General features: G+C 39.3%; 1 protein-coding gene across 1 annotated transcript in view; it reads left to right on the top strand.

Moving 5' to 3' along the window:
* Positions 1-13,861, top strand: part of LOC124595177 (COP9 signalosome complex subunit 6) — a 45,605-nt gene extending 31,744 nt beyond the window's left edge. Inside the window, exons 3-6 of the mRNA XM_047133790.1 lie at positions 4,399-4,550; positions 4,658-4,820; positions 13,000-13,193; positions 13,336-13,861. Of these exons, the coding sequence (XP_046989746.1) occupies positions 4,399-4,550; positions 4,658-4,820; positions 13,000-13,193; positions 13,336-13,476 (650 nt within the window). The 3' untranslated portion in view covers positions 13,477-13,861. The remainder of the gene's footprint in view (positions 1-4,398; positions 4,551-4,657; positions 4,821-12,999; positions 13,194-13,335) is intronic.
* Positions 13,862-15,145: the final 1,284 nt, after the last annotated feature.

Below are 15,145 nucleotides of genomic sequence, written 5' to 3'. Positions count from 1 at the left end.
GACTGCCCTTTTACGTTTCCCCTTTATCCGTTTTATTTTTCTGACTATACTGAGATGTCCCGTTAGCAGAATGGAGTCTATTTGAAACAAGGGACTGATGACCTTGCTGTTTGGTCCCTTTAACCTCAAACAACCAACCAGATTGGCCAGTGTAACATTGCTTAGGGGACTCTTGCAGTTTGCAAGCATAAAAGTAAGTAATGAGTTTGTTTGTATGGTCATCCTCCACAGCAATCAGAAATATTTGTTTCGTAAATAAAAAATCCCTTCTCTTGTGGCATTGTATTTTATTTCTCCCAGGCATTTTTGCCCTTTTTTCACTTTTAAGGCATCATCAATAAGGCAGAAAAGCTAACAACTATTCCACTGATGGTGCCTTAAAGCGAAAAAAGGTGAAACGTGCCTGGGAGAAATGAAATACAGTGTAGCAAGAGAAGGCATTTTTTATTTACAAAGCACAAAAGTAAAGATGACCATTTCCTTACAAATTGTGTATTTCAGTATAGTACTCATGCTATAGTAATTTGATAAGTGTTGGATGTTCACATAACTTTAGAGAAGGTATCCATTTCCTGGTGCAGTGTATTAAATAGAAAGTCTTTGGCAATAATGGCCCAGTGCCTGAAGTGTATGAGGGAGCTGTGTTTAACCTTGCCTTTCATTCAGCTTTTCGTTTTCTGCAGTTTCTTCAAATTAGTTGAGGTGAATACTGGATTGTTCTACCAATAATTTGGATTCAAATTCCTGTTTACCTTTCAAGATTTAGATTTTCTGTGGTTCCCAAAAACTGCTTAAGAAAAATTCCCTGATGAGTTCTCTGTAAAGAAATTGGTGGGTTTGCTTCCTATCCTTGTTGGGTTCTGAGCTTGTGCTCTCTCTCTCTCTCTCTCTCTCTTTGTGATCTTGTCATTAATTTTATTTTGAACACAAATCCCTCTCTTTCCTCCATTAATTTGATAGCTTATTTTATCATTCCCATCCCCAAGCTCCTCTGCTATGTGACATTGCCCAACTGTGAATTACATTACCTCAGTTTTGACCTCAATGATAGTAGATTGGTAAACATATCTTTCTGTAACCATAACAAACTGTGATAAGCCTATGGATTTGTAATAACTGCGTATTTTTTGCGTGTTGTTGTTGTTGTTGTTGTTGTTGTCTCCAGTCCAGAGACTGGTTTGATGCAGCTCTCCATGCTACTCTATCCTGTGCAAGCTTCTTCATCTTGAAGCACCTACTGCAACCTACATCCTTCTGAATCTGTGCAACCTACATCCTTCTGAAGCTGCTTAGTGTATTTATCTCTTGGTCTCCCTCTACAATTTTCACCCTCCACACTGTCCTTCAGTACTAAATTAGTGATCCTTTGATGCCTCGGAACATGTCCTATCAATGATCCCTACTTCTAGTCAAGTTGTGCCACAAATTCCTCTTCTCCCCAATTCTATTCGGTACCACCTCATTAGTTACATGATCTTCCCATCTAATCTTTAGCACTCTTCTGTAGCACCACATTTCGAAAGCATCTACTCTCTTCTTGTCCAAACTATTTATCGTCCATGTTTCACTTCCATACATGGCTACACTCCATACAGATACTTTCAGAAACGACTTCCTGACACTTAAATCTATACTCGATGTTAAAAAATTTCTCTTCTTCAGAAACACTTTCTTTGCCATTGCCAGTCCACATTTTATATCCTCTCTACTTCATCAGTTATTTTGCCCCCCAAATAGCAAAACTCATATACTACTGTAAGTGTCTCATTTCCAATCTTAATTCCCACAGCATCACCCGATTTAACTCGACTACATTCCATTATCCTCGTTTTGCTTTTGTTGATGTTCATCTTATATCCTCCTTCCAAAACACTGTCCATTCCATTCAACTGCTATTCCAGGTCCTTTTCTGTCTCTGACAGAATTACAATGTCATCAGCAAACCTCAAAGTTTTTATTTCTTCTCCATGGATTTTAATTCCTACTCCAAATTTTTCTTTTGTTTCCTTTAATGCTAGCTCAATACACAGATTGAATAACATTGGGGATAGGCTACAACCACTGCTTCTCTTTCACACCCCTCGACTCGTTAGAATTGCCAACTGGTTTCTGTACAAATTGTAAATAGCCTTTCGCTCCCTGTATTTCACCCCTGCCACCTTCAGAATTTGAAAGAGAAGTATTCCAGTGAACATTGTCAAAAGCTTTCTCTAAGTCTACAAAAGCTAGAAACATAGGTTTGCCTTTCCTTAATCTTTCTTCTAAGATAAGTCGTAAGGTCAGTATTGCCTCATGTGTTCCTTTCCAATTCATAAACATAATACTACCATCTGCAGTGTATGTCACAGTTTCCTCACCTTTATTCAGTTTGTCTTGTCACATCTTTTGGCAAACCCATTCAGTTTTTGCAAACTGTTCCTCAAAAACTATTTCCTTCTCCTACCCCCCCCCCCCCCCCCCCCCATATAATTGTTGTTAATTCAGGTAAAGATGGAGTGACAAAACAACTGCAGAAGCCCTGTTTTCAGCATATTTCAATCCTGTGCTCTGCCATGATACACTGTCATATTCCATGTGCAAATTTTATATTCTAAATCATGCTTGTTTTTGTTAAACTGAACAATACTGAAGTCTCTTTTTAAATGATCACATTGTCATTTGACTGTATTGTTGTTTGTTTAACGACAACGCAGGTTTTACGCCATTCTCAAGTGATTTGAGTTTGTGTCCTTAACATACATTGCAGGACATCAAGCTCAAAATTGGCCATAAATTAAGAAAAATATTCACTCCGCACGAAATGCGTTGTAAAAGCCATCATTTTGTAAAAAGATCGGCAAATAATAGTGGGAGCACATCATATTTAATAAAAACAAGTTTACTTTGGTATATAAAAGATGAACACATGTTGTTGAGTCGTTTTGATAGTGCATCATCTTTTATTTACTAAAGTAAACCTGTTTTTAGTAAATATGATTTGCTCCCACTATTATTTATTGGTCTTTTTACAAGATTATTTTACATCTGGCATTCCGTGGGGAGTGAATATTTTTCTTAATTTGTGGCCAATTTTGAACTTTATATTCTGCAATGTATATATGTATTAATGACATAAACTCAATGACTCAAAAACCACATAAAAGGCCAAAACCTGGGTTGTAGCTAAATAAACACTAATACAGTCAAATGCCGGTGTGTTCACAATTAGCCTTGCTCAGCAACATCAAATACTGAGGTTGTTATTACAGAGCATGGGACTCATCCGCAGAATGCAGTGATCAATTGTATAAACATGACTAAGTTGTTTATTGACATAGTAATTGACTGCAACTTAAATAACTTTCAAAAATAGACTTAATTTTCACCATTGACTGTACTTTTATTACAATCTGCAATTGCAACTTCCACCTTTTGGTCACTCTCAAGTGGCTAACAGGCAGTGTAATCGCAGCTGTAGTCAGCATTAAAATAAATAAAAATGACATGAGACTCTAGTCCTCACGTCATAGTCACATACACCATCATTGTATGACAGACCGGATAAGAACACATGAAATAAAGCTTGTGTCACTGCATACGTAAGTAACCAACACCACACTGCTGCTGTGCATACAGCAATTGTTACCCACTTAAAAATGACCAAAAGGTTGAAATTGCAATAGTGGATTTTAATAAATGTATAGCCTATGGCAAAAATGAAGTCTTTCACAGAATTTTTACAAGACTGTGAACCTACAACAATTACAGTTGTGTATATAACTTCTGTTATAGTTTGCTAACAAAATGCAAATATTCTAGCAGTAATATTGTTCTGTTGTATGACATCAATCTGAAAATTCATGGAGTGAAAATTTTACATTTTTAGAATAATAATCACTGATTGAGTTTCCACAAAATATGTTGTGCCAATAACACAGCACTCCCATCTGTGAAGTCATTAAAACTCTTGTAGTGTTTTAAAGGGAAGTTGCTGGTATGTATACCAGTTTCTTCTAGCACAGTGACATCAAGTAAAGAATTCTGTTTAGCCTCTGACTTATTTTTCGGTCCTGGACGTCCAGTAAATGAACTCTCTCTGTCTCTCTCTCTCTCTCTCTCTCTCTCTCTCTCTCTCTCTCTCACACACACACACACACACACACACACACACACACAACCTAACAGCTGCTGCTGGTTCTTGGCATTCTGAATAATCATTTTTATAAATAAATGAGTGTGCTGATTTCTCTATTTAACATATTATCATCTTTGTTTAGTTATATCTACATTAAATAAAAAAAAGTAATCACATACAGTTTTAATTTTTCCATAGTGTACCACAGTGTTATGGTTTTAGATAAGTTTTAGAATTCTAATATTTTGAGCATTTTCATTACAAATTTCAAACATTTTGATCAGTTAAACAGGTATTCAGTGATATGGACTTCTTGGGATGGTATACAACTGGTGATCAACCAGATGATAAAGATATCAAGATTCACAAGCAGATTTGTCAGATTAATGAAAGTCCTGTACTGCTAAAGTTAAACCCACAAGCTAGGCACAGTGACGTAAGTATGGTCACTCTTCGGTTAAAATGCAATTTTTTTATTTATGATTAAGAATTGTACTGTTAATGATGTATCAAGGTGCCTTTATCATCTTTATTTATTTGCAGCTTCCAGTTGCGATGTATGAGTCAGTCATAGATCTGGTAGGTGGTGAAGCCACTATGCTCTTTGTGGAGTTGCATTATACGTTGGCTACAGAGGAAGCAGAACGGATTGGTGTTGATCACGTGGCTAGAATGTCAACTAATGAGGCTGGTGAAAGCTCTTTAGGTAAGATAAGGAGTTTTTAGGTTAATATTTATGACAGCAACATCTTTCAAAAATCCTACTTCGCTTCATTAAAATGAAGCTATTTGTTCAGATGAATAATTTCTCAGATTTTAAATTATAAATTTTTATGCATTTTGCAGTTCAGAGTGTAATCCATTTGATTCTGCAAGTTAATCAACCTAGCTGATAAAAATTTCACTTTGTGCTGGAGTGGGATGTAGTCTTAAAGTGAAATTGCTTCTGCCCTTTTTTCTCCATTGTGTTGGTTATCTAATAGTTGAGGAAATAAAATTTTTGTGACATGACTAATAAAAAATCATATGACTCATTCTATTTGGAAGATTTATTTACTTACCAAATCGGCACCTTTACACGCGAGGTATGAGTAATGCTCCTCAAGAGCAGACAGTGTTGGTACACAGTCTACACGTCTCAAATGGTACCAATCAAGTTGCTGAGCTGTATCCCTATCTGAAGGACATGATATCACCAACATTACCATTGTTTGACCTCACTGCACAGGATGCTATGAATATAATCTTGGAATATTTGCACATTGTGTGAGGATTAGTAATGTTTGCTGCCATTTTTTACTTCTCTTGCCAAGTCTTCAAATTACATAATTCAATCAGTGGGCTCTGCTGCCATTGTGCCGGTGCACAGTACAGACGTTACCATGAAGGTGGTCCATGTGTTGTTGCTGCTGCTGCCATCATGGTCTTCAGTGCAAAGACTGGTTTGATACAGTTCTCCATGCTAGTTTATCATGGGCAAGCCTCTTCATGTGTGCTTAACTAGCACAACCTACACCCATTTGAACCTGCTTACTACAATGAAGAGCCAAAGAAACTGGTACACCTGCCTAATATCGTGTAGTGCTCCTGCGAGTACACAGAAGCGCTGCAACACGACATGGCATGGGCTTGACTTATGTCTGAAGTACTGCTGGAGGGAATGAAACGAGCAGTGCTGGCCATAAATCTGTAAGAGTAGGAGGGGATGGAGATCTCTTCTGAACAGCATGTTGCAAGGCATCCCAGATGTGCTCAATAATATTCATGTCTGAGGAGTATGGTGGCCAGCGGAAGTGTTTAAACTCAGAAGTGTGTCCCTGGAGCCACTCTGTAGTAATCCTGGACATGTGGGATGTCGCATTGTCCTGCTGGAATTGCCCAAGTCCATTGCACAGTGGACATGAATGGATGCAGATGATCAGACAGGATGCTTATGTACGTATCACCTGTCAGTCGTATCTAGACATATCGGGGGTTCCATATCATTCCAAATGCACGTCCCACACCTTTACAAAGCTTCCACCAGCTTGAACAGTGCCCTGCTGACATGCAGGGTCCAAGGATCCACGAGGTTGTCTCCATACCCATACATGTAAATCTGCTTGATACAATTTGAAATGAGATTTGTCCTGCCAGGCAACGAGTGGGCCTTCGGTTCCAGAAGCCCATATCGATCATGTTTCGTTGAATGGTTCACATGCCGACACTTGTTGATGGCCCAGCATCACATGGTCATATGGCAAGATCCCCACTTCATCGCTACTTCGGAGATGATGTGTCCCATCGCTCGTGCGCCGACTATAACACCACGTTCAAACTCACTTAAATTTTGAAACCTGCCATTGTAGTAGCAGTAAGCGAGCTAACAACCACGCCAAACACTTGTCGTCTCATATCGGCGTTGCCGACCGCAGTGCAGTATTCTGCCGGTTTACATATCTCTGTATTTGAATATGCACACCTACATCAGCTTCCTTGGCACTTTAGGATATTCATGCTGTGCTCTTTTTACAGTTTTCTTTTTCCACGCTTTCCTACGTTACCAAATCAATGAGTCCTGATGTCTAAGGGCAAGTCCTTTCAACTAATCTTTTTTCATGGAAGTTATTCCACAAATTTCTTTTCTCTCCACTTCAGTTCAGTACCTCCTCATTAGTGATTCGATCTACCCATGTAATCAACATTCTTCTGTAACACTAAGTCTGAGAACCTTCTATTCTTTTTTTGTCAAAACTGTTTCACTTCCATACAAGACTGCACTCCACAAAAATACCTTCAGTAAAGACTTCAAGACACTTAAATTTATATTTGATATTAAAGAATTTATCTTTTTGTGCTGTTTCCAGTCTGCATTTTATATTCTCTTCACGTCTGCCATCAGTTAAGTTTATGCCCAAATAGCGAAACTCACCTACTACTTTCATTGTTTCATTACTGAATCTAATCCCACTTCACAACCTGATTTGACTACATTCCTGTACCCTTGTTTTATTTTGTTGATGTTCTTTTTATAACCTCTGTCCACCGAGTTGCTGTTATTACTAATACTAGAGCTTGTGTGACAGACGAATCAAATAGGACATTGCTGGCCACTTCAGAAGAGTACAAAGGTAGGAACAAGAATCCATCTTTGCGTTATTAACTTTGAAGTTGCACATACTTTTGAGTCCTTTGCTGCCTCTGACAAAATTACAATGTCATCAGCCTGTTTTTATTTCTTCCCCCTCAATGTTAATTCCTTTTCCAAATTTCTTGTTGGTTTCCTATATTGATTCTCTGTGTACAGACTGAATGAGGTCGGACTTAAGCTACAACCCTGCCTTACTCAATTCTCAATATTGCTTCCATTTTATGTCCTTAGACTCTTATATCGACAATCTTGGTTCTGTACAAGTTGTAGGTAACCTTTCCTTCCTGTATTTTATCCCTGCTACAATCAGAATTTCAAAGAGTGTATTCCAAAGAAACATTGTCACAAGCTTTCTCCAAATGTATAAGGTGCATTCAAAAAGATAAAAACTGTAGGCTGTAAAATAAAAACCTCTGGAGTGCTGAGGCCCCCTACTCACAGCTAGAGGGACATGAGAGCACACCCATATGATGATAGAGCCAACATATAGATGTGTTAACCATCCACTGCACGCAGTCATGTGGGAAACAGTGAAATGGAGGCATCAGAAGAGGAGCTAGTGTGTTTAGTGTTTTTCTGATAGCAATAGTAGTGCAGTGAATGGAAACCCATTGAAGAATGGCACAGAGAGCACTGCATATCTGTTGCAGGGGCCAAGGTGTGTCACAAGCAATTCAGGGAAGGGTGGGAGGTGTGCCATTGACCAGTTGGTCTGGAATGCTACACCACATTATCGATGCCATTGTCCAGCAGGGGAATGTCCTCATTTTTAAAAACTGTTGAGTTAAGGTAGCAGCCATCGCAGCAGAGGTCAGATTGAGTGTCGGGAGTGTTTGTGTGATCATCGAGGACAGACTGAAATTTTGCAAAGTGTGCAACCATTGGGTGCCTCACAGTCTTCAACCAGCACAGGAAGCCTGTCAAATGGACACTCTCATGAACATAAGCAGTACTGTACTGATGAAGGAAATGAGTGCCTATCATAAGTGTTGCCTGGAGACAAGACGTTGTTGTCACTTCAAAGCTGAGTCAAAGGGACAAAGTCGCCGGTGGAAGCATGCATGGCCAACTGCCACTCAACCAGTTCTAAGCTATCCACACAATTGCAAGAAAGGTTATGCTCACCTTCTTTGAAGAAAGGGATCCCACTTCTGACCAAATTCCCTGCAACGTTGGATAATTCCGAATGTTTATCAATGCTCACAAACCTTGACCACCCCTTGCAAAACGATCATATCTAAATGGCCAGGTGACTCACCGTAAAGTCATTCTGCTCCACAACAATGCAAGACCCCGTCTAGGATATGCCGTCAAGGAGCTCTTGCAGATATTGAAATAGGAGTTCGTCAGTCACCTTCCATTCAGCCCAGTCCTGTCTCCCTGTAGTTGTGCCCATTTTTAGTGAGCGTTGGGACACACAAGGCAAAGTTGGCCCTATGGCTTATCTTAACAGATAAGACCAAAGAAAGGCAAAAATCTTTCTTTGGCCAACATTGCCTTGTGTGTCCAAGCATTCTGCACTACACTAATTGACCTTCCCTGAGATCAGCATCTTCCTCTTTACACATTTCATGTCAGTGTTTACCAGCCACGACTTATTGAACCAATAGTTCGGTAATATTCATATCTGTTAGCACTTACCTTCTTTGGAATTGGAATTATGATGTTCTTCAAAGCCTGAGGCCATTTTGCCAGTCTCCTATACATTGATAAGCCAAAACATTGTGACCACTTATTTAATAACATTTTAGTTCGTCTTTGGAATACAATACAATAGCAATTCTGTACACGGTGGATTGGAGAAGAGCTCGATAGATTTTCAGAGGCATGTTGCACCAAATGTCTACTCCCAAATCATGCAATTCCCATAAATTACGGATCGGTGATTTGTGGATGCAGAGATGGTGCCCAATAGTATTTCATACATCTTCTGTTGGGCACAGGTCCTGTTAGTTTTGTGGCCATATATCAGTGTGAGTTCACTGCTTCTCAAATCACTTTAGCAATAATACAGGATGGGGCTGAAAATGTGTTTTTTGCTGTTGAGTATTCAAAGCAGCTTCCCCCAGTAAAGACTGTATCTAGTGGCAACCACCTCAACATATAAACAATAGACTGGCTTTAAGTGTAGGACTGGATGCTCACTAGCAGCCATGCACGTACCTGTCAGAGCTGAAACAAATGGCTGAGATAATTTATTTTTTCAGAGGTTTGTTGCCACAGTAGACTTGGGATTTTAAGTTTCCATCAAAATAATAAAAACTAGATAACTGGTGATTATGTTGAGAGGTTAAGCATGAAGAGATGCCAATGATCTGCAATAACCCATTAATTGCCAAAATATTTTTCTTCAATCTACAGTTATTTTTGGATTACCCGATTGACATAGAGACTGGGAAAATGAATGTAAAATTTTTTAAAAAGTAAATAAATCAATAAAGATGAAGTAAATACTATATTTTTGTCTATCCTCAAATGGGGATCGTGGCAGTCAATGGGATAGTGGTAGCATAGTCCACAGCTGTCACGGTGCCTTAGATTACTATCACACATCCCACAAACATCCACATGATTGTCCTCCATAGCCCAGTAATGCCTCTGTCATCCTGCATGCGTGTCATGAATGTTCGAAGTAGCCATTTGCCTGGATGATTGCATATCTGGACACTAACACTAACGTAGTTTATCAAGACGTAAGATCATCCAGCTAGGTGACACATTTCTGTTGATTCACTGTGACCTCAGTGATTCCATTCCCAACAAAAATGTCGTTGGCTTCAATGGGAACACACAGTAATTTTCTGCTGTGGAGCCCCATTTTCAATAATATGCACTGAATGGTGTGCTTAGAGATCATTGTGCCTGCATCAACATTACACTCTGTTGCCAGATCTGCTACAGATCGCCACAAATCCCGCTTTACAGAGCAGACACGGATGTCCATCAGCTTGTCACGTACTCACAGTTTTACAGTCCTTCAACCACTTTACACAGTTGCTCACAACAGCAGCAGCAACATGTGAACAGCTAAGCTTCACTGTTTTCAAGATACTTGTTCACAGGTGCTGGGCCATAACAGTCTGCTCTTTGTCAAAATCAATTATGGCAGGGTTTTTCCCCATGTACAGCCTGTATCATTGCTAAAATGATTCCTCATTCATATCTGCTCCACTTCTTACTGGATCACATGACCATAATGTCACCAGGTAGTATTCAGTCTAGCGGTGGGCATTGGTCATAATGTTTAAGCTTATTAGTATATCTTGCACACCAAGTGGAATAGTTTTGTTATGGCTGGCTCTCCCAAGGATCTCAGTAATTATGAGGAAATGTTGTCTACTCTAGGGTTCTTGATTTGTCTTAGGTCTTCCAGTGATCTGTCAAATTCTGTACTCCCTAATCAAGTGCATATGAGTGTAATATTGTTGATATTGTTAATTCCCACATTAAAAGCCATTGCATGTGGTTTTCATCATTTGTCATTCTTGACACGCATCTTATGTGTACGAGGATAACTCTTGTGTACCTAGCTCACAAAATATGTACAGTGACGAGCTAGTAGTGTGGTGGTAGTGGAACAGCTGTTGTGAGAAGATAGTGGGGAAGGTGGTTAGTATCTTTGATGTTGGAAGGGAGACTGCAGATAACAGACTGCACATGCTGTCCAGCAAAGGCGCTGGGTCTTGCTGTGAGAGTATTATAAAGAGAAAAAGTTCTTTAACCAGTAGGGAGAGAAATAGATTTGAATTATCGATGTTTGGAACCACGTAAAGAGAGGGTATATGAAAGTTGGCTTGTCGCGGTGTCCCTTAACACCAAGATGCCGTATGACTGTGTTCTAGCTACCATAGTCTACAGCCATTCCCGGCAACCTTCTGGCATGAAGCCCATCGCCTCTTTCATAAGTCTTTCAACATACCACCGTCTTACCAGTAGTTGCGTCTCCTTTGAAGGCCAGAAAATCCATAGAATATCTGCGAGTAATCACATGAGATCTTTCCGTGCCAATCTGTTGAGGGACCAGTGCGTGGACGTTCCATATCCAGTCAAAGATAGAGCCAAATGTGAAAGAAGGTAGCCATGTCACTTACCAGCCATACTGGAAGTATTGTACAGTGCAATATTGCAGACCTGACTTGTTCAGAAGTACGATGCAGAGTCCCTTCAGACATGCATGCTTGTCCGAAGGAACAGGTACTGGAGTGACTACAGCCATACCTGGTGGACAACCAGTGGTAGTTTGGGTCTGGCTGTGAGTCGCGTTCGGATAGCCTAATGGTAAGGTGACCACTTGTGATCAGTGGGAAATCTAGGTCTGGCACAAATTTTCATTGCTGATGGTTGTCCATATTCATAAATGCAAATAATTTCATTTATTGTACAGTGCTCTATGTTGGTATGAGAACTAACCAGTTGGCTGTCTGCATGAATGGCCACTGCAAAATTTTGGCTAACTCCAAAATTGAACATGCTTGTAATGATTGGCAACAGAATCTGCACTTGTGGTAGCTCTTGCCCCCATATAAATCAATCTGAAGTAAAGCTTATTTATGCGTGTTGCAAATATCAGCTACAGATTAGTAGCTACTGGACAAAATGTTGGTAGTATTTTATATTAACAGTCACCTATCTCAGGTAGCAAGACACCCATACACTTTTGATAATGCTCCAGCATTAAATAATTTACAGAACAATTACAGGGTAATATTACATTTGATGTTAACAGTTACCTACGTAAGCTAGCAAGATACCCATACGCTATTGATAATGCTCCAGTATTAAATAATTGACAGGGTAGTAGTATACATTTAAACATTTGTTATTTTTATTACATTAATTAATTCATCTGTCATATTCACAATCTCTTACATTTAGCTCTAGTGCTACTTTGATGCTGTTTACTATATTTGTTTTTCTAACCATCTAGCTCGTAGCTTTGAACCACATTTCTGTTATTAAGCTGTAATTAGTAAAGACAGAACAAGAAATGACTGTGACTTAAAATGATAAAGTTCTTACCACTTTTATTTCCTACACATGAGAGATATCTTGCCCTAAATTTCAGACAATCTACACTGTTTCTTTGCATACATATACTTTTCTGGCTGATTCTTTTTATATCCAATGTAGAAGAAAGAACCTTAATGTCTGACGGTTCAAGATTAACATTTGAAAAATATATTTCTTCCATGTATGCTTCATTGAAAAACATTTTATGTGTTACAAATTGCTGCAAAAATTATATTTACAGTAGTGATCAACCCTGGCACTGCACAGGTATCACTTGACAACACGTCCGGCATAGCGGTAACAAATTATATACACTAATCCTCATCGTGAATCGGTCTAGCTATTGGTGAAAACTGTATCGAAAACTCTATAGTAGTTCCTGAGGTTAGCCATCACATCCAGACAGGAAAGTGTGGTGTGAGCTTTAATGTGTAATATGTATGTTCTTTTCCACTCTTAGAAGAAACTAATCACCATGTTATCAACTGAAGCTGTTTACTTGCTACATGACTTGTAAAATTATGATTTTTGGAAGGTTGTAATGTGTTATTTTATTTGACATTGCTCATCTTCTGTATTTTGTCATTTGATTTGATCATTTGAATGTTTTATACATGTGGACTTTTGAGAAACATGGAAATAAAATACAGCTGCATCAAAATGAGATAAAAGTCCAACAGCACTGTTGTTTTATTTATATATTGTTGCTGTACATGAGTGTTAACTTAATTTTGTTTGCTTGCAGTGGCAGAGCATCTCACTGCACAGCATTCAGCGATTAAGATGCTGCACAGTCGGGTGAAGCTTGTCTTGCAATACGTGCGAGCAGTGCAGGCTGGGCAGTTGCCCAGAAATCATGAAATCCTTCGTGAAGCTAATAGCCTTAGCCATCGTCTGCCTGTTTTGCAAAGTCCGCAATTCCGTGCTGATTTTTACAATGTGAGTTGTACTTAAAATGCCTTATTTTAGAGCACCTAAATTTGTCAACAATCTGATAGTATCCCAAACAAGTAGACTTGTATTTTTTCGTATTTTTAAAATTTTCTACTTGTGTATCTAACATTATTTTTCTTTGTTGCAGCAATGCAATGATGTTGGTCTTATGACATATTTGGGAACAATCACCAAAGGCTGCAATGATATTAACCAGTTTGTCAATAAGTTTAATATACTTTATGATCGACAGGGTATGGGTCGTCGTATGCGTGGCATATTTTTTTGAATGATTTAAAACAATTATTTAAAATGAACTTTTCATCTGTGACAACCTTGCAAGTCGTTCACCTTGCTATTAACTGAAAAGAAATGTTCAACGCGTCATACAGTACTTCATTTTTTGTCATCAACCTAATTTTAAGTATTTGTGATAAAAAAGCAACCATTGTGAGTAAGTTAAATATGCTGTGTGCTACAGAAATAAAACTGTCAGGTATTTTTCTTATGAAACCACTTTGTCGTACTTGCGTGACATTCAGAAAGTGTAATTAAAATTCTTCTTTGCTGTTACTTTTTCTAATGTTGCTTTCATTATTCAGTTTTTTTCAAATGCAGCATGTGTGTTAACTGATTTAATTTTATGTTGAAATATAATTATTTTAAGAATTGTTTCAAACTGATATTATTTATAATAGTAGAACTAGAGTATGTAAACTGCAGAATGCATCTGCTGTCTGTAAATGAGATGGTATGTTTTATTTGAATTAGGAGTTCTTATGAGGTTTTGTTTAAAGTACAAGGTAATTGTTTGAACTACACTACTGGCCATCAAAATTGCTACACCACGAAGATGACGTGCTACAGACACAAAATTTAACCGACAGGAAGAAGATGCTGTGATATGCAAATGATTAGCTTTTCAGAGCATTCACACAAGGTTGGCGCCGGTGGAGACACCTACAACGTGCTGACATGAGGAAAGTTTCCAACCGATTTCTCATACACAAACAGCAGTTGACCGGCGTTGCCTGGTGAAACGTTGTTGTGATGCCTCGTGTAAGGAGAAGAAATGCGTACCATCACCTTTCCGACTTGGATAATGGTAGGATTGTAGCCTATTGCGATTGCGGTTTATCGTATAGCGACATGGCTGTTGCGTTGGTCGAGATCCAATGACTGTTAGCAGAATATAGAATCGGTGGGTTCAGGAGGGTAATACGGAACGCCGTGGTGGATCCCAACGGCCTCGTATCACTAGCAGTCGAGATGACAGGCATCTTATCCGCATGGCTGTAACGGATCGTGCAACCAAGTCTCGATCCCTAAATCAACAGATGGGGATGTTTGCAAGACATCAGCCATCTGCACGAACAGTTCGACGACGTTTGCAGCTGCATGGACTATCGGCTCGGAGACCATGGCTGCGGTTACCATTGACATTGCATCACAGACGGGAGCGCCTGCAATTGTGTACTTTACGATGAACCTGGGTGCATGAATGGCAAAACGTCATTTTTTCGGATGAATCTAGGTTCTGTTTATAGCATCATGATGGTCGTATCCGTGTTTGGCGACATCGCGGTGAACACACATTGGAAGCGTGTATTCGTCATCGCCATACTGGCGTATCACCCGGCGTGATGGTATGGGGTGTCATTGGTCACACGTCTCGGTCACCTCTTGTTCGCATTGACGGAACTTTTAACAGCGGACGTTACATTTCAGATGTGTTACAACCCGTGGCTCTACCCTTCATTCGGTCCCTGCGAAACCCTACATTTCAGCAGGATAGTGCACGACTGCATGTTGCAGGTCCTGTACAGGCCTTTCTGGATACAGAAAATGTTCAACTGCTGCCCTGGTCAGCACATTCTCCAGATCTCTCACCAATTGAAAACGTCTGATCAATGGTGGCCGAGCAACTGGCTCATCACAATACTCCAGTCACTACTCTT

The sequence above is a fragment of the Schistocerca americana genome, chromosome 2 (genome assembly GCF_021461395.2).
Source record: "Schistocerca americana isolate TAMUIC-IGC-003095 chromosome 2, iqSchAmer2.1, whole genome shotgun sequence".
Lineage (NCBI taxonomy): Eukaryota > Metazoa > Arthropoda > Insecta > Orthoptera > Acrididae > Schistocerca > Schistocerca americana.
This window is presented reverse-complemented; position numbering and strand designations above follow the sequence as displayed.